Here is a 20,946-nt window from a genome sequence, read left to right as displayed (position 1 = left end):
GAATGTATGTCTGCATGACGTATTTACGCACTCCTACTATATAACGAATTTATGTGGCTGGGAGCCGTGACCAGTCTTAAGGAAAATAATTTACAGGAAAAGTATTGTCAGATACACTGTACTACGATATGATCCCGTTTGGTTATAATATGTGAAGAGTTAAGAAGACTTGTAGTGACACTGTTCAGTCATTTACGATTTACTCTTTCTGATGACAATAAACATGATAACGCCCAAAATGTTCGGTAAGTTTCAGAATGTTGAACATCATGCAACTTCTGTCCTGAATGAGAATTTATTTATTTTACAAGTTGCTCTTTGTCGCAAAAAGGTGGAAAAGGGTGAAAGTGCCGAAATATGAAAATGTGTTTTTTTGTAATAAGGGGATATATTAGCCATGCCGTATACGGTGGTACCTTGTGCATGTGCCTAATGTAATTGGTTTAGCTGGTAGGAAGTTTAACAGGTAGAGCCACAGTTCAATATGGCCAGCTGAGTTTGGTGATGAAGGGTGAATGTGCCAGCGTCTCGCATTGAAATTCTTCTGTGCTGTCCGTTGTGTCGGTGTTCTCACTCGTGTATTTTCTAATTTCTGAACCACATAATTTATGGAAGCTAATTTTTAATGTAATTATATAAAATATCTTGGATGTTGTACACTTGCACTTCAAAGGCCGCAGGTAATCATTAATTCCTGGTCTCGTTTGGTAGAGAAAGGTGAAAGTGCCATTGTGCTTGGGAACTATATTATTAGCGTTTACTCGAAAACATGTTTCTGGTACTTTCATCCCCTTCCATCGTTGGTCCTCAATGGTCCTAAGCCCACCGCAATGCCATGGTTATGTATGGCTTAAGATTTTGTACTCAGTGACACACACATCATGGGTTGAAATTTACATTCAGAAGTCGATATTAAGCAAAATTATAAATTCTCACATTTTCCTCCTTAGCATTACTTTGTCCCTACAGATCCCTGTAACAGGATCATCTCGGACTCAAAGAGATCTTTCTAGCCATACCCCACATGCGGGGTCTAAACTGATATTTAGACGAGCAAGTTTTCAAAAGGTTTTAAATTTACTTCGTACCTGTCATCTGCCGTGTTATTCTTTCGGTATTCGGAGCCTTCTTATCAATGAAAATGTAAGGAATCCAACTTAGCTTTGTATGTCTTTGGATTTTGGGATTAATAATTGCAAATAATATCATATACCTCAAAGTCACCACTTTTTAAAAGTAAATCAACCCCTATGTCCCAAATATTTAACTGAAGCCCACCGAGAATCTACTAGTTGCTTTACGTCGCACAGATGCAGATAGGTCTTATGGCAACGATGGGACAGGAAAGGGCTATGAGTGGGAAGCAAGTGACCGTGGACTTAATTAAGGTACGGTGCCACCATTTGCCTGGTGTGAAAATGGGAAACCACAGAAACCCGTCCTCAGAGCTGCCGGCAGTGGGGTTCGAACCCACGATCTCCCTAATACTGGATACCGGCCTCACTTGAGCGACTGCAGCTATCGACCTCGGTCCACCGAGTACCATAGTTTCCCCCATGTCCCACATTTCCAATCAAATGGTGCCTCAATCATATCGATCGTATCTTCAGTTCCGGTGCTATAGCCCGAATATGAACACATAATTTATATACACTAAGGTTCGAATGTATGCAGCTTGATTTTATAGATGTTGTCACATCAAAATGCCAATATAATAAATATCATATTCCTCCTGGCTACTAGAGTACAATCTTCGTTACACCTCGGTATCGAAAGGAAGGAGAGTCTTGAATGTACGGTGGTATCCAGACGTGTCACGGGTGGACTTTGGCCTCAAGAATGCGAGCCCGACAGCTCCGGCCAGCACGACTCGCCCACAACGGAATGCTCGGAACGTCTCTGGAGGTCTAGCCACAACAAACAGACAGCACAAACGACAGCCGAACAACATCTGATTCAATTCTAGAACCAACAAGAGTTTTAGATTAAAAAAAGGGAACGGTTTATACTCTCAGACGGATCAATGACTTGCCCTATGGGGATCTAAAGAAGACTACGAAGATATTTCAGTATTAAACTTATACTTCATAACTATGTGAATACAGTTTTTAAATAATAATAATAATAATAATAATAATAATAATAATAATAATAATAATAATAATAATAATAATACACCGGGCTAAGTTGTTCGGACGAGAGAGTGCTGGCATTCTGAAACCTGGTTGGTGGATTCGATTCTGACTCATCCCGTTGGTGTTTGAAGGTGTTTAAATGACCCAGCCTTCTATCGTTATATTCACCATCACGTAAAAGAATCCTGTGGGACGAAATCCGGGCAAAAAATGCCCCAGGCACCTGTTGTTAGATTTAACAGCATGTAAAAATCTCCTGTGGAAAGAAATTCGGGCAAATCAGTGTCTCTTAAAAACATAAAAATGAGTTAGTGGAACGTTAATATCAATAACATATTTATTATTATTATTATTATTATTATTATTATTATTATTATTATTATTATTATTATCATTATTATGATCCTGTTATTATTATTACTGCATACAGTAAAACCGAATCAAAGTGTTTTGAAGTTAACTCGGTGAGATCACATGTGAGTTGCTTCATTCTGAGAGGAAGACAGTTCAGATATCTCAATATCCATGTCTACTGTGCTGTTAGGAAACTAACCGTAAGTGGACTTATTGTAATCGTGAGCTGGAGAGAATGAACCTGGAAATGTTAGGAATATTTGCTGGTACTAAAAAACTTCAGCAAAAACAAGAAGTGGAGATAGAAGCAGAATATAACATCTCTACTCTATGTTGCCATAAATTTCCGTTAGTAGTGCCATTTCAAGAACATCGCAGTTCAACTTAGGCCTATTTAGTAAATGAGGGTATAGATATTACATTAATTTCAGTAATGAGTATCAATGCAATATTTTCAAGACCGTCACTTGGTTTTGGCTAAAGGGAGATGTAGCTACCACTCAAATTTCTGTTCACTTTTGAGGAAGCATGTCAAAGATAAGATTCTCTCTCCGCAGTTTGTCTCTTTCACAAACCCAAAATAATGCCGTGTTTTCTTTATTCAGGGACATGAAACGATCTATCTAAACAGGCCGTAATTTTACTTCTCTACACACTTCTTTTTATTTGACGTTACGGGCGCAATTCACGAAGTTAGACCCAAAACAATTACATTGTTTGTTACTAACGTCCAGATATCTATGCATTAATAGCTAAGGTTCCAGGGATATTAACCTGGCTCATAGTAGCCTATCCTCTAGTCAGACGTCATCACGTAGTTGCTCTATGGAGCCGGTGTTACTTGCTCCGCTCGGGACAGGTGTTTGTCACGTGACAAGAGAGCAGCAGTCAGGCGGGTTGCATAACGTGGCCGTACTGTACTTGCGCCACTGGCCTTCAGTACATACAGTACTACGTCATGCACTTCCCCTACTTCTTCCCCTACTTGCTCGCTAAGCCGCTCTCGTTCCTGAAGAGCGGGGAGCAAACTGGCTCCGAAGGCATTTCGCTCTCTATTGACGATGCCTGCGTCTAGTCCATACTATGGTTATTTAGGAACAGAAGCGTTTCACTTAGTTGAGGTGTGTGTGCGTGTGTGTGCGTGTCCAACCCTCGTCCCGTTTCTCTATGGGGTCCGGTATGAAGTGAGATGAACCGTAGCAAATTCTTATGGCCATATGCTGAGACTGCATTATTAAGGCCACAGCTGCATCCTTATCACTACTAGGCTTTTCCTATCTCATCGTTGCCATAAGATCTATCTGTATCGGGGCGACGTAAAGTTAAATGATTCATTCTTTCGTATGACCAGGTGCCCTTCCTAACGTAAGCCTCATCATAGAAGTTAAAGAGATTAAATGAAAAAGCATTATACATATGAAAATAGGATGGTAGAGCGTGAAAACGGCCGGCACATAGCATACTCCTGTCAAGTAGCACCAAGTGATGTGTTCAAGGCTTAACGTCTCACTCCGACGGAGGAAGATATGCAGTCCATCCCCTATGCCTACCATAAAGGAGAATGAAGCTTAAATACATTGTACTGTATGAGTGCGTAAATTCGCGATGCAAACAAGATCCCTACAGTATGGTAAAGACTATTTTTCTTTACACATCACATCAGCATAGGAAAATGAACACAACGAAAATTATTCTGATGGACTGCATTTAAATACGTGACTGGGAGGCGTGATCGGTCTTAAGGAATATAATGGGTGAGAAGAGCATTGGAACATACGAGGTTTTAAAAGAAAGTCATCCATATGTTCATGTTCCTAACACCTAACTATGACAACAATAACAAGGGACTAAAATTTAAAGTCTCGAACATTAAAACTTGATGACTGATTGTTACAAATAATACATTAGTAAACCATAAGTGTCCACAAAACAAACAGCAAATGTCCTCCAAGTGTCCAAGAACTGACTAATTCCACGTTAACAGTAGATAGTCTACTCAAATTAATGTGTCTGTATATTAATATTTTTAGCACCGGTCCCAAATACAGCATAATAAACTGTCTTTCATTAAAAATAAACAGGAGTGTTATACATAAATAATAATGTTGATATTTAAAACCATATTATCAAACACATCTATTGCATCAATGCATTTCTTTGTCTTCTTTCTGAATCATTTATATAGCTTTTTTAAAAATATTTTCGTGAGCTTGCATCCGGGAGATAGTAGGTTCGAATCCCACTATCGGCAGCCCTGAAGATGGTTTTCCGTGGTTTCCCATTTTCACACCAGGCAAATGCTGGGGCTGTACCTTAATTAAGGCCACGGCCGCTTCCTTCCAACTCCTAGGCCTTTCCTATCCCATCGTCGCCATAAGACCTATCTGTGTCGGTGCGACGTAAAGCCCCTAGCAAAAAAAAAATATTTTCCACTGAAACACGGCGTCTTGAATGCTTTACTTTTGTTTAAAGCATTAATTCGAATAAAATAATAGCTTCTTACGAAGCAACACGCTGCAAATTCATGCAATTTCGGGGAATTTCTTCTTCAGAACATCCGTAAGGTTTGCCATGACGTTAGAACCCTCCTTGTTCTTTACCGTGGTAAAAATGTAACTCATTTTTCATTTGCACTACCGTGTTGTACCATCTCCCTGCAGGCTGCATTAAACTGTCTCAAGACCTCTTTGAATACCAATTTCCGTCCCTTATTGTTGGTTGACCGGGCGAGTTGGCCGTGCGCGTAGAGGCGCGCGGCTGTGAGCTTGCATCCGGGAGATAGTAGGTTCGAATCCCACTATCGGCAGCCCTGAAAATGGTTTTCCGTGGTTTCCCATTTTCACACCAGGCAAATGCTGGGGCTGTACCTTAATTAAGGCCACGGCCGCTTCCTTCCAACTCCTAGGCCTTTCCTATCCCATCGTCGCCATAAGACCTATCTGTGTCGGAGCGACGTAAAGCCCATAGCAAAGAAAAAGTATTGTTGGTTGACCCTCTTCTCTCTCCGTAATCGCTTTCAATGCCGAGGTTCTTCTTCGTTACCACGAAAGCTATACAGCCAGCGAGGTCTTCAAGCAGATCATCACGATTTTTGGTTTCGCGACTGTCCTTGAGCTCTTCCAAGGGCATTAACGAACCCTTGCTCATCCTCCAGTAAAGAATAAGATGTTGTGGGCTCAACCCTGACCTTAGACTTGCACAAGATATACGAGTTTTGATCGACTTCGTCAGTAGCATATAAAATATTTGCACTTAATGTTTCACAATCTTCTGGAGAACAGTTGGAACTTCTTATCACCTCGGAACCGTTGAGGCTGAGAAGCAATGATTTCACCCTTTGCGTCACAGCTATTGGGAGAGGATGGTCATAAAATCTTCCGAGCCCTCGAAGCTGAGAAAAATAGCTTTCAATAATGTCGTTATTTCATCGTGCTGCCACCGCTTATTTAGTTCAGTGGCTTTAGGGAATGAATGATAGCATATGTTTATTTCCTTTGCGAGCCTGCTATGATTTGTGCAGCCCGCAATGGCGCAACAAACCAAACTGAAATGTGTACATTATTTCTGCGTTTTATGTTTTATCACAAAAAACGGTTTCTTTTACACCACAGATATGCTACTATAGTGTATTTTTAGCTTCTAGCTTCTGCATGCACAGCCATTTTTATTCGAACTACCTCTACCTCGTTCAGGGCAGCTTTAGCGTGAGGGTCCTGCGTGACGTCAGAGCTCCGCTTTGTTACTACGCATCTCCCCCGTGATACCTACCTACTATTCTACGTACTTGGTGCGGTCTAAGGTATAGGCCTAATGTTCGTTACTAAACATGAGTGCAATATGTCACATGCGGTATAACACTCTGACTTATCATTAGTTTATTATTATTATTATTATTATTATTATTATTATTATTATTATTATTATTATTATTATTATTATTAGACAATGAAATATAATCATGCTTTTATTAAGATCTGTTCATCGTTATCCAAATTCTTCTGCATATTGCTGGTGATCCCTACAATAGCCTTTTTACTTTGAATATTACTCAACTCGTACTCAAGGAGACCGGTGATTTACGAGTATAAACTCATCTTGAGTGGGATATGTCCTGGTATAGACAAAATCAAGGTTTATTTTTTCTTTCATCGTCCTTTCTTGGTCTCATCTCTGACTTCGACATCATGAAAGTGTCAGATAACGAGTGATTCAAGCAGCATCATTCTTGTGGAGCCGGTTCCTTGTGAAAATTATGTGTAAATATGCCTTGTAAGGTCAATTGGTGTACACATTTAACTACACTTCATCACTACTTAATTACACCTTCTGATTAACGTGCGGATTAGGAAAGCAACAGAAAACAACCCTCACTCCTCATTTATCTAATAGGCTCCTTTAATGTGGGTTGATGGTAGAATACTTGAGGGTCCATCCATCCTTGAGACCGAGTACTTAACACATAGTCTTCGGTAAAATAACCGTTATAAATATGGAATTATTGGGTGTATTCGTGTCACTTTTTCATGACTGCATGGATAACAGCGGAAAGCTTCGAAACTACAGCAGTTTTAAAATTCAGTTCGTGAATTTGTAGCATTTAAGTCCAATTAAGTTTGTCAATTTAATCCTTTAAATAATGCATTGTTTTGTGTGTTTCAGCGAACGGCCCGTTCCAGCCGGGAATGGAACCAAAGAGACAGAGGACTGCATACACACGTCATCAGATCCTGGAGCTGGAGAAGGAATTCCACTACAACCGCTACCTGACGCGACGGCGACGCATCGAAATTGCGCACACGTTGGTTCTATCGGAACGTCAAATCAAGATCTGGTTTCAGAACCGGCGCATGAAGTGGAAGAAGGACAATAAACTACCAAATACGAAAAACGTGCGGCGGAAGACCAATCCAGCCGGGGTGACTACAAGTACAGCATCAGGGACAGCAGGTGGTGGGAAGAACTCGGGCAAGGGCGGTGGACGTAGCAAGAGCACAGACAGGAGAAGATCCGTTGCCAACACTCAACAACCGCTCCAACAGGTACCAACCGGGGGTGGTGTCGCGTCTCCAATAACGAACACTAGGGTCGCCGCCCCCACGATGGACACTATGACCGCTACCACGGTGGCAGTCCTGCATCAGCACCCTCACCACCTTGTGGCAGCAGGCGGCGGCCCACCTCAAACGGACCATCCCGGTCTTGTGCCACCTCCGAACAACGCGCTCCATCTCAGTACCCCCGGTCTTGTGTTGAGTCAGTTAACGCCCTTGACTCCGTCACAAACGTGTGGACCCACCCTTCCACCAGTCACCATCAAGTCAGATTATGGACTTACAGCCTTATAAGGCCAGCCTCACGACATGTCGGCAGATGTTCACATGGGTATTTTAGAAACCTCAGGTCGTAGTATGACGAACAGCAAATTTCCTCTACAATAAATTCCTGATTATGTCACATGAATGCCATCTTTTGAAAGTAAGCTCCTCAGTTCAAAGAACAGGGTACAATAACAGCTGGGAATTTAAACAGGATCCTTCAACCATATCTCCGCAACATATTTCGATAACTAGGACTATTATTGAGAGTACATCAACAACCTTTAATTTAATAACTTCTATAACATTTCTCCCAAAACAATATTTTCATAGTCTACGGCAAGGCTTCTCAGGGTGCATGCGCCTGTGTGCACGGTGCAAAAGACGACTTCGCTTGGTTGCCCAGAGTGCAGACCCCCACTCCTCGATTTGCAGCAATAGCGCTGTATCTCCCTTTCCCCACGCCCGTCTTCCTCTTTCTAACTTGTTCCGTAGCGCTCCAAATCGGAGCCGAGTTGAGCCGGGCTTACCCGAGTAGCCCAGAGACGAAGCGTTGGTCCGAGCCGAGCGGAGTGGAACCGATGCACTGTGCACAGGAACTGTGCGTCGCTGTTTGCACGCGTGAGATTTTGGGCGTTTGAGAGGCCATGGTCTACGGTATTCTTACAATCTTGATTAATACCTCTGTTTTCATTTTTGTCACTGTTACATTATTTGTTGAGACGGAAACCATGCCTTCCAGTGGCGACTCAGTTAAATGTAACAAGTTTTCCAGACACTCTTACATGCAAGTTAAATATTACATTAAAACATACCCTTAAAAACATGTTAATAAACAAGGAATGAAAATGCACACTATTAAACAAGGAATGACGTGTTTTGTTCTTGAAAGAACATCATCAGATTCTATCAAGTCACACTCAAATATTGTAAATGCTGGCGTACAGACAAAGGAGGATATCATTAAGAAAAGTTCCAGATTTCAAGTTTATAAGTAATAAACAGATATGAACATAAACATTCTAAATATTCGAGTGTGACTTGATAGAATCTGATGGCGAAACATGTCATTACTTGTTTAAGAGAGTGTATTTTTATTTCTTGTTTAATAATGTGTTTTTCGGCTATGTTACAGTGTAATATATTTAACATGTGAGTTTGACAAAGACTTTTTTTTCTTTTACAATTGGCTTTACATCGCACCGACACAGGCAGGTCTTATGGCAACGATTGGACAGGAAAGGGCTAGTAGCGGGAAGTGGCCATGGCCTTGATTAATGGACAGCCCCAACATTTGTCTGTTGTGATATGAGAAACCACGGAAAACCATATTCATGGCTGCCGACAGTACGGTTCGAACCCACTATCTCCCGAATACAAGCTTACAGTTGTGCGCCTCCAACCGCAGGGCCAACTCGCTCGGTGTTCGACAGACTGGAAAGTCTTTATGTTACTGTTACAATATTTAAAACCCCATGAGACAATTATGCAAATGAATTATTTAGAGTGAATTATGAAAGTGACGTAGAAAATCACGAATTTTCACACCCAGGTTTAGTAGCACCGTTTTTAAAACATTTTGCGGGATAGAAAACTTTGTAAATTCGATGCTTTTGAAAAGTGATTGTAATCCTTTACAGGATACTCTGAATAAATGGCTTGCATTTTGCCAATACAATAATTAAATTACACTTCGAAATAAATCAAGGATCTTTCATACCTAGTAGCTAAGAACTGCATTATGGGAAACTGGTTGAAAATCTGCAGTAGATACAAAATTACTTCACAAACGTAACTTCGTGTGTTTTCTAAAATTATGATGATAAATTCCCGGATAGTGCTAGGAGCATCATTGGTAGTCGGAGATCTAAAAATAATAAACTACTTAAAATATTATATTTGTTCCAATATCTTAGATCACAAAAAATCAGATCCTAATTACTACAAAATCCCACAAAAATATTCGAAGACAAAGCTAAAAGCTAAAACTTTTCTCTAGTGTTAATGAATTTGGAAAATGGATTTCGATCAGATAAGAAATGGGCACAAAGTTTTGTTCCACAGAAAGTAAACAAGGCATGGTTACTTTTAAGTATTAATTTTGCAATTTCTTTGTCAATGGTCCTTAAATCGTATGGGCCAAAATAATCTGTCCGTGGAATGTTGTAGAATGCAGCATGCAAATGTTCCTATTTATACTGGTCTGTATTTCTTCAAAGAAATATTCGGCAGTAACAAGAAGTAGTGTGCGTTCTTTTGGAAGACCCGTGATGGGCCGCGGACAGAAGACGTTATTTGTACCCACGTGGACATCTGACCAACGCAATGCTAGAGGGCACATACTCTCTAGAAAGTTAGTAAGATTCCTATTAATGTAATATCGTATTTTTAATATCATTGTCGACATTGTTAATATTCATTATTGCCCTATGATTAATTTATAAAGTAACCACTAACATTATTGAGTGAAAGATGATGAAATACACTAGTCTGCATCACATGAAGCTAATATTTTGTTGTTTTAATGGAAAACTATAACTCCCCTATCATGACTCCCCATGTTCCCATTTCAGAATTTTCTATTTATACGAGAATGAGTACCACGTAATATTTGTATAATAATGGAAGTATACGTAATCACTCCAACTGTTTATCTCTTGAGAAAAACACTGAAGGAGTCATTGAATTTCTTATGAAATGTTAAATAATTGGATTATAATTCATCCGAGTCTTTGGCTGAATAGAGAGTGAAGTGACCTTTGGTCCAGATTATCCGGATTAAGAATCAAAACCAGTCCGCGGATTTTAGCCGCATCTGGTTAATTCCCGTGTCTTTGGGACTAGACATATCGTCGCTGTTCGGGCAAAAGGTCATATCTCACAATGCTCTACCTATCCATTATTTTCGTTAAGACTGATCATGCCTCTCAGCAACATATCTTCGCTCGACCGGTAAAAGGCTGTATTCCACAAAGCTCTGCCTGTCAATTATTCTCCTTAAGATTGGTCACACCTCCCAGCCACGTATGAATATGCAGTCCATCAGAACAAATTTTGTTGTGTTCATTTTCCTGTGTCCATGTGTAAAGGAAAATGAACCTTACAGTACCGTACTGTAGGAATGTACGTTTGCATTACGTATTTACGCACTCCTAGTGTACAATGCATGTAAGGTTCATTTTCGTTTAATCGTCGACATAGGAAAACGAACACAACGGACATTGTTCTGATGGACTGCGTATCCATATGTGGCTGGGAGGCGTGACCAGTGTTAAGGAGAATAATGGATAGGAAGAATATTGTGGGATACAACGTTTTACGATATTGATATTTAGTCCATCAGAACAATATTCGCTGTGTTCATTTTCCTACGCTTGCGTGCAAAGTAAAATGATCCTTACCGTACCGCATTCTAAGAATGTATGTTTTGCGTAACGTATTGACGCACTCCTACAGTATAATGTACGTAAGATTCATTTTGCTTTACACTTTAGCATACGAGAATGAATACAACGAGAATTGTTCTGATGGACTGCATATCCATATGTGGTTCGAAGGCCTGACCAGTCTTAAGGAATATAACGGATGGAAAAGTCATTGTGAGATATGAACTTTTTCTCGAACAGCTACGGTATATGTTTGTCTTAATAGAGACCTCTATAAATACATACAAAACACAAAACTTCCAACACGCAATTAATTAAATACAACCCTCCACATAGGATTAGCGTCGTGATGGGTATGCGAGTGTAAAACTGAGCCAAATTCACGTGTGCAACACAGATCGCTCCCGCGACCCCTCCTGAATGTGGGGAAAATGAAGACATAATAAGTAGATGAACACTGGAATTTAGTAAAGAACAATTTAGAATATATTTTAAAATGAAATTTGATTTATGATCAATGGTCTTAATTGAGGATAGTGTGATCAGCACAGCCGTTTATCAGGTGGTTATTCAATCAGATAGCCCAGAATTAAATCACGAAGTATCATGAAAACTCCTATGGTGTCAGAAAAGGTACCTAAGTAATGAGTCTGGGTGTCAAAAAGAAAGTACAGCTAGATGACCTCCCTCTCGTAACTTAAATGAGAAAAAAATCAATAAAGATTCAACTCTTCGAACAAAGAAAGAATTGGCAAAAGAAAGGGAGGAATCACGAAGGACATGAAGTTTGAAGTCCCCACTGGCCTCGCTAATCTAATGCCCTTGGAAATAGAAAAGGATAAGAAATGACCAAGGAACGTTGGATAGAAATAATGAAAGTTTGAAACCAGACATAAAAAGGAGGAAGCATAATCGGACTAAGAGACCTTGTCGTCACAACTCCATCCTCCTAAGCTGAGAGTCATTGGGAATTCACCTGTTTTCGTCGTCTCTTGTGATAAGCATGGGATTCCATGGATGTATTCCGTGCCTCCACCCACAGGGAATAGGAACTTAAGGATCTTATTTTATCAAGTCGCAAAACTTTTCCCTCCTCTTATAATGCAAAGCGTATAGCCGCTTATTTGAATGCCAATTATTATCATATTCATTTCTCTCCCCTTTAAATATACGGATAAAAGACGGCCGCGGATTGTACTCACGTCTTCATATATTGCTGTTCATTTTTTCCACTAATTTAAAATAAATGAAATTTAGTTAATTCTCCTGACACTAAGAATAAGATTCTTTTAAAAATGAATTCACTGAATACCTATAGGCCCTAAAGCAGGGATAGCAAACCTTTATCACCCAGCACGCCAGTTTAGGTCTTGTTTATTTCCTTTTCCCGTCTAGTGTGCCATCGATTATTTTCCTTTAAGGTCATGTTGAAACACCCTCATTGGACTTCATTTAGGTATTAGATTGCATCAGATATAAATCCTAAATATTTCATGATTTTGTTTTGCAAACATCGCTGAAAACTGCATATCCAAGAAAGGTATATATATATATATATTTTTACAATTTGCTTTATCTCACACAGACACAGTTAGGTCTTATGGCGACAATGGGGTAGGAGAGGGCTAGGAGTGGGAAGGAAGCAGCCGTGGCCTTAATTAATGGGAAACCACGGAAAACCATCTTTAGGGCTGCCGACAGTGGGATTTGAATCCACAATCTCCCGAATACTGGATACTGGCCGCACTTAAAAGACTGCAGCTATCGAGCTCGGTCAGGTTAATTTTAAAAATAAGATATATTTTTACTTTAACCTAATACAGTTTGTAAAAAAAAATATGGCCATAGAATTAATTGAGACAAATTTATTTAAGTGTAATGTTAAAATATGCTACGCTGGTAGATTTTCGACCTATTTATTACATGTTAGCCGAGCTGAGTGGCTCAGACGGTTGAGGCCCTGGCCTTCTGACACCAACTTGACAGGTTCGACCCTGGCTCAGTCCGGTGGTATTTGAAAGTGTTCATATACATCCGCCTCGTGTCGGTAGATTTACTGGCAAGTAAAAGAACTTCTGTGGGACTAAATTCCGGCGTCTCTGAAAACCGTAGAAATGTAACTAGTGGGACGTAAAGTCAGTAACATTGTAATTATTATTGCTATTACATGTTACATGCATTAAAATATCGTCGCTGGAACGGTAAGAGGTTGTATTCCACAAAGCTCTTCCTATCAATTATTCTCCTTAAGTAGTCACGCCTCCCAGCCACATATGGATACGCAGTCCATCAGAACAATGTCCGTTGTGTTCGTTTTCCTATGTCAACGATTAAACGAAAAGGAACCTTACATGCATTGTACACTAGGAGTGCGTAAATACGTAATGCAAACGTACATTCCTACAGTACGGTACTGTAAGGTTCATTTTCCTTTACACATGGGCATAGGAAAATGAACACAACAAAATTTGTTCTGATGGACTGCATATCCATACGTGGCCGGGAGGCGTGACCAGTCTTAAGGATAATAACTGATAGGAGGAGCTTTGTGGAATACAACCTTTTACCGTTCCAGCGACGATATGTTAGCATATTGTGTGGCGTGCCACGGAAGGGTTGTTCACGTGTCACCTAGCAACACACGTGTCATAGGTTCTCCATATCCCTGCCCTAGAGCAAGTTACAAAAATATTGACAGTGATTCCAAATATCGATCGATCACTTCTAAAACCTCGTATGTCCTTACGCTCTCCCTTTCCATTATTTTCCTTAAGTGGTCACGCCTCCCAGTAACAAACGCGGTCCAGCAGAACAAAATTGAGTGTGGTAATTTTCCTTTACTTATTTGTAAAAGAAAATGAACCGTAAATACATTATACTATAGGAGTGCGTAAATTCGCCATCCAAACAACATCCCTTCAATACGGTATGGTAAGTTCCATTTTACCTCACACCGTACCATGGAAAAATGAACACAACGAAAATTATTCTCATAGACTGCATATAAATATGTGACTGTGAGGCGTGAACAGTGTTAAGCAATATAATGGTTAGGAAGAGCATTGAGACATACGAGGTTTTAAAAGTAAATCACCGATATGTAGAGAAGACGGATACGTTATATAAACATCAATCTGGAAATACTGAGGATTTTCAGTTATAACTTAGTTTTCAAGCCTGCTAATGCGATTACTTCCTTAGTTTACGATACTCTCTGCTGAATTTCCTGAATGTAAATGTTCAAAAACTTAATTTCCCATGGTTTGTGGTGTTGGTAGCTGTTGTGAAGTCCTAGTTTGTGAATCATGGACAAAGACTGAGTGGCCTAGTAAATGGTACTGAGAATCGGGATACAGTTGCTATGGAATAGAAGTGGGCATCTCAGACTTATTATGAGTCGTGGCCCTCGTTGCATTCTTCCACCAATAGTCCCTAAACCGATGAAAGAGAGATTCTCACTGAAACCTAGTGTAAGAAGTGTAACCCCCTACTGTACTTCACGCTCAGAATGGCTTAAACAAGCTTCGGATCTATGCGAGTAACAGAGTCCCACTACCAATTGACAACTTAATAGGTAGGAAGAGCATTGAGAGTCCGACTCGTTGGCTGAATGGTCAGCGTACTGGCCTTTGGTTCAGAGGGTCCCGGGTTCGATACCCTGCCGGGTGGGGGATTTTAATCGCTTCTGATTAATTCTTCCGGCTCGGGGACTGGCTCTTTGTGTCCGTCCCAACACTCTCCTCTTCATATTCACACAGCACACTACACTACCAACCACCACAGAAACACGCAATAGTGATTACAATCCTCCATATAGGGGATTATTGATTATTGAGGATTAAGTAGATAAATATCTTGAACAGTGCGTGTTATCGTAGTCAGAGTCAACAACCAGAATACAATAGTGCTAATGTATAATTACCTTGCGAGAAATGGAAATAGCACCGAATACTACGACAAGGTAATTGGTAAAACTGGTGATGGTATGAAAGCAAATGGGAATGGGAAACGTTTACTCTACCTCGGTAATGGTATGGGATTAACAGTTACTCATTCATTCTTCAACTACAAGGCCATTCACCGCTACACTCGGGAGAGCAGAGGCACGACATCCATGATATACTATAGGCCAACCATAAACGACTATGACTTCAGGAAATTGGTTTGGAACATACAGGTATTCCGGGGATTTTACTATGTAACAGACCTCTCTCTCTTATTCAGTATCACTTTGCCTGGATTAGAGAAAATAAAGTGTGTTTGTAAACAAATAAGACTAGAGAATCTCACGGATGAGGAACTAAGACAGAAAAAAGTTCTAAAGAATTGATGGTGAGCAGGTTCAAGATTTAAAAACAGAAGGCATGGCATACAGGTATACTTTAGTAGGAAAAATATTAAAATGCCTAAGGACACCTGCATAAAGATGGGGAAAAAGCGAACATCTTGCGAATGATACAGTCAAGGCAGCTTGTAAACATAAAATGAAGGCGTAACAAAAGTGGCTCTAAAAAGGAAATGAGGCAAATGGAGATTTGTACAGAGATAAAAGGAAGAGAGTGAAAGCAATCATTGTAGAGTCCAAGAAGAAATCGTGGGAATGTTTCGGTAATTAACCGGAAACGCTTGGTCATGCGTAAGAGAATCTTGGAAAGGGAGGCCATTATTATTATTATTATTATTATTATTATTATTATTATTATTATTATTGAGCCTCCGTGGTTCAGCTAACAGCGAACCAGCCCCTGACCACTGGGTTCCGTAGTTCACATCCCGGTCACTTCATGCGAGGTTTGTGTTGGACTAAGTGGAGGCGGGACAAGTTTTTCTCCGGGTACTCCGATTTTACCTGTTATTTTTCATTCTAGCAACATTCTCCAATATAATTTAATTTTACTTGTAAGTCATTGCCCCAGAAGAATGAGACAGGCATCGGCAGTCGGCGCAATTCCTATCCTCGCCGCTAAATGGGGGCTTCATTCATTACATTCCTGACCCGGTCGAATGACTGGAAGCAGGTTGTGGATTATCATTATTATTTAATCGTAATCATCGTCATAAACACCATCATCATCATCATGAATTCAATTGGATGGATATGAATTTAGCAATTTAGTGTATGCCAAAGATTTGGTCGAAAAGGTAGACTCTGTTCAATGTCTACGATCTAATATTTTGCAGTTTGGAAAGAAATGGAGTGATTATTATTATTATTATTATTATTATTATTATTATTATTATTATTATTATTATTATTATTATTATTATTATTATTATTATTATTATTATTATTACAAGTACATTAAATCTGGACGATACTCCGGGCGCAATGCTTACTTATAGTACCCTAGAATAACAACGAAGTAAAATTAGAACATGACAACAATGAAAATACAACATTATTTATTTATTTATAGGCTACCTTCAACAAAGCATAAACTCCAGTTGCAGAAAACCGCCTATTGCAGCATATTACTGTATATTGAAAGAAGGAATTTCATAAGATAAAAAAAAATCACGGTATCACAAGACGAATGAGAAAGGAAGCAGGTTCATTTAAACGAGAAATAAACAAAAAAAAAAGCAAATAAAAATATCACAAGTAGTATGACGTAGTTATTAATAGCAATACTATAGAAAATATGAGATTTGAAAACATATTCAGATTATTCTCTGACATACAGCGCAACATAATTCAAACGCAGACGCTAAAGAATTCACCAAAAATGTGCTAATTATTCCATTACAAATAGTGTAGCACAATCATAGATATTCATATACAAATCCAAAGACAAATATTTCAAGTAACTTAACACTACGTCTGGTCCCGTGGTGTAGGCGTAGCGTGTGTCTATCACTCGGAGGCTTGCGATTCGATTCCCGGCAGTGTAAAGACCAAATATGTGCAGGACAAAATGAATATTGCTATTAAAACTCGTTACGAGAAAACTTGTACTGCATGATAAATAAGATCAATGGCCCACGAGCTCGATTAAAACTTACCAGGTCGTAACCCAAGGATCGCCACAAGATAGATAGGCTCATCCAGTTACAATTATGACCTTTATCCACGGTAGATGAAATATTCATATCGCCTCTCCTAGGGCGAACATGAATTACATAACGTCAGCTTTAACGCAACATCAACACCAACACACGCTCAGCCAGCCATAACCACGAAGAAAACATAGCATAAGGCCTCAATTCAGAACAACAGGCAAACACACATCATTCACACAGAGCTATTTTCCCTTCCCAGTTATTGAATAATTTGTACTAAAAACAAACGCACACAAGAGAATCAAATTGCAAATTAAAATTTTAAAAACTTGCAGAACAGGGTCTCAGTACACGAGATCAGCATAACTACGGCAAACCAAAAATCTAAATAAAAACTTTACATCCCGAAGAATAGAACCAGCAGATTCTATATAATCAAAATCATTGACTCTGAGCAGAGAGTCACGTAGGGTGGACGGTAAATCCATTCGATAAACCACACAAAATCTAGTACAATCATTTTGCAACTTAACGTTTCCACCATCCTCTCATCAGGCATTGTTCTCTCTCGCAGAGAGTGGAAGGCAAAGAGTGTCATAAGAGAGAAATGCTTCGTCAGATATTAATGGCATCAAACGCCGTCTGTTAAAGCGAAGCTAAAGATAGGTCATGTTTGGGAATATTACAAATTGATACGTTCAAGACATTGCCGCGAGAGCGACGTCAGAATTTTGCAACCCAAGGACAAGCTTGGTGTGGTACAACAGATAGGCCTTATGGTGACAATGCAACAGTAAAGTGCTAGGAGTGGGAAGGAAGCGACTGTGGCCTTATGGTACAGCCCCAGCATTTGCCTCGCGTGACAATGGGATACCACGGAAAACCACCTTCAGGGCTGGCGACAGTTGCGTTCGAACCCACTATCTCCCGAATGCAATCTGATAGCTACGTGACGCAAACCACGCATCCGCTTGTTCGGTCAGTGAGAATGTTTGTGTACTAGTAAAATAAAAGAAATTAATGACACTCGCGAGTAGTGGAGTAATACGAACCGATAATACCGATCATTTGAAGGTTATTTTTCGACAACTAGAAGAATTAATGCAAGAAATGAGGGGATGGGATGAAAAGGCTATGGGAATTCTATTACAGAAGAGAAATAATTTTAGGAGAATCTGAGAAGGCTGAAGAACATCGCACAGAATTCGAGAGTATGAGATTTAAAGTAGATACAGTTGTAACAACCAAGACAACATTCGAAGATGATGATGGATTTCCTCTATGATGTATGAGGAAGGTCTTTAAGGCTTCGTCTTGCCTACAGAAGAAGAACTTGGTCATTTAAATTGCACAGAATTTAACTTATAACATTTAATGAGGTTTTAAAGGAGTGGTTCGATTCTTGGTCTCAGTTTTAAAAACAAATCTTAGGTTTTGCATGCAAGTGACAAGTTTCAGTATCTGCTCCAAACAATGGAACCTGTGACCGAGGAAAAAAGAGAAATTGCTGTGAGCTATGTACAAACAGCAGAAAACTACAGCAAGACAATTCAACGCTTTGGGAGAAAGGACTTACTCCCGCAAGTGTATGCGAGGAAACTACTGAAGTTAGCCATTTCGAATGTAACGAGTAACAAAACGTTACCATTATCAACTCTGATGATCAAGTTGGAATCTCAGATACGATCATTGCAGATGCTGGAGCTTTATTCTGCTGATCCCTCTTGTAGAATCGAGTCTTTCTGAAGAATATTTGTGAGCACAGCAGAGAAAATCAAGCTGAAGAATAGGACATTCCAAGAAAACAGTTCCTCAAACACGACTTGATTGTAAAAAAAAAATCGTTAGGATGGAAGTCAAAGTGAACGACAAATTGTGTTAGCCCTGTCTAGATTTGCGAACCTGTCAATTAAACAAAGAAAACAGTGTCCGACATTCCAAAGAGAGGGAGAAAAACAGTTGAAAAATGTGACAGGATTTCTACTATAGCTGCTGTTCATGATGGAAATTTGGACGAGTGCATCTTCTGCAAAGCCATTGGAGTAAAGAATGTTTCTATACTCATTCTATTGTATTTCAAGATGGAAAATCCAAGGCCAATGAGGAAAATACAGTTATGTCTGTCTTCGTCCAAACTATATGCCTGATAACTGCAAAACAAAGGTCGCATGTTTTATCTCGCATCGGAAACATTTCATCGTGATTTACCCCAAGCACTCTGATAAAGGAAAGAGATCCGAAAGTGGTGTATCAGAGAAGCTATGGCCAAGCAAGGTTGGAATTATGGTTGAGCAATTGTATATGCACTAGTAATGTAGTGCTCAGACTCTTCTGGTCACTGTAAATGGAAGAAGCAAAGCGAAGACAATTAGAACATTTCTGAACTACGGTTATGTACATCGTTATTTATTCAAGGCGACAGTAGAAAATCTGGAATTTAAGGCTGCTGCTGAAGAATAAGTGGTTAATATTATTTTTTTGGAGGCAGCCAGACCTCGAAAGTGACGCATCTGAAGCATAACTTCAAGATACAAAGACTGGAAGCCAGTATCTTCGTGAAATCCACATAGCAAGGATTTGTCAGTCTATCCTTGGGATATCAATTGAAGGGAGATAAGATACGGATCGGTTACTTTGGGGAAAGTCGCCCTGAGATTGAGCTGAGTATAGGGATAGGTGAACAGGGAATATTGTTAGACTATCTTTTGGACTTACTGCTGTACATACCAAATTTTGGTGGACACTAGGAGGCGAGGGACGTGGTGAACTATCTGAAACTTATAGGCTATGGCTAATCTTATCATAAAAAAGACTTGCAGAGATGGATCTATTGCACATTTATGTGACATTGAAACTATTGGTATTCAGGATGCTGTAGAAGTGCAGCCATCAACAGCTCGGGATCCAGCAGCAAAAAATTATCTTTTAAGTACCTCGAAGAGAAATGGAGACGGTCGTTATATGGTTGAACTTCCATGTCTGTCTCGCAGAACCTAGAGGAAATGAATATTTTCTCTGTGTATATATTTAAGAACAAGATGGATTTATCGAAGAGGTACCTATAGAAGAGTTACAAATGAGGTGCCACTACCTTCTCCACCGTCCAGTGTTCAAAAGAAGTAGTGTAAGCACTCCCATGCGAAATGTATTTGATGCTTTCTGTAAGACGGTTGAAGGAATAGCTCTCAAAGACTGTTCAGAGAAAGGCCTCTGCTATATCCAAGAGATCCCAGAACTTATGATAAGGTTTAGTGAGAAGAAAATTGGGATTGTCTCGGATATCAGAAAGGCTTTTCGAATGATTGAAGTACAAGAAGACAGAGATGTTTTACGTTTTCTATAGGTATAGGTTCATACGAAAAAGAAACTGGTGTACTAACACCACAACAGGATAGTATTTGGAGTCTCATATGGCTTTAATCGTAGGAGCTGTTATGGATTGTCTCTTTCAAACGTAAGTAAAGACGAAGTAATCATCAGGAAAGTGTAGAGACCATTTTATGTGGACAATTGAGTTACATCAGTACAGACTTTGGAGAAATATGAAGTGTTTCACAATAAAAGTACACGTATTTTGGCTGGAGCAAAAATGGATCTAAGATGTTGGGACCACCACATCATAACACACACTATATAGTGACGAAAATTTCATGGGAGTTGTGAAATTAGAACTGAACCCTACTCAAATGTGTCGGGTCTTAAACGGACTAAGAGAGGCGATAATTTGGAAGTGGAATCACTTCCAAAACTTCTGGA

The 20,946-nt window shown here is 39.7% G+C and overlaps 1 protein-coding gene across 1 annotated transcript in view; it reads left to right on the top strand.

Moving 5' to 3' along the window:
- LOC136863965 (homeobox protein Hox-C4) overlaps positions 1-10,303 on the top strand; it is a 176,680-nt gene extending 166,377 nt beyond the window's left edge. The window contains exon 2 of the mRNA XM_067140429.2: positions 7,149-10,303. Coding sequence (XP_066996530.2) covers positions 7,149-7,834 — 686 coding nt within the window. The 3' untranslated portion in view covers positions 7,835-10,303. The remainder of the gene's footprint in view (positions 1-7,148) is intronic.
- The last annotated feature ends 10,643 nt before the right edge of the window (positions 10,304-20,946 follow it).

The sequence above is a fragment of the Anabrus simplex genome, chromosome 1 (genome assembly GCF_040414725.1).
Source record: "Anabrus simplex isolate iqAnaSimp1 chromosome 1, ASM4041472v1, whole genome shotgun sequence".
Taxonomy (NCBI): Eukaryota; Metazoa; Arthropoda; class Insecta; order Orthoptera; family Tettigoniidae; genus Anabrus; species Anabrus simplex.
Note: the sequence above shows the minus strand (reverse complement) of the source record. Positions and strands in the feature narration are given on the sequence as shown.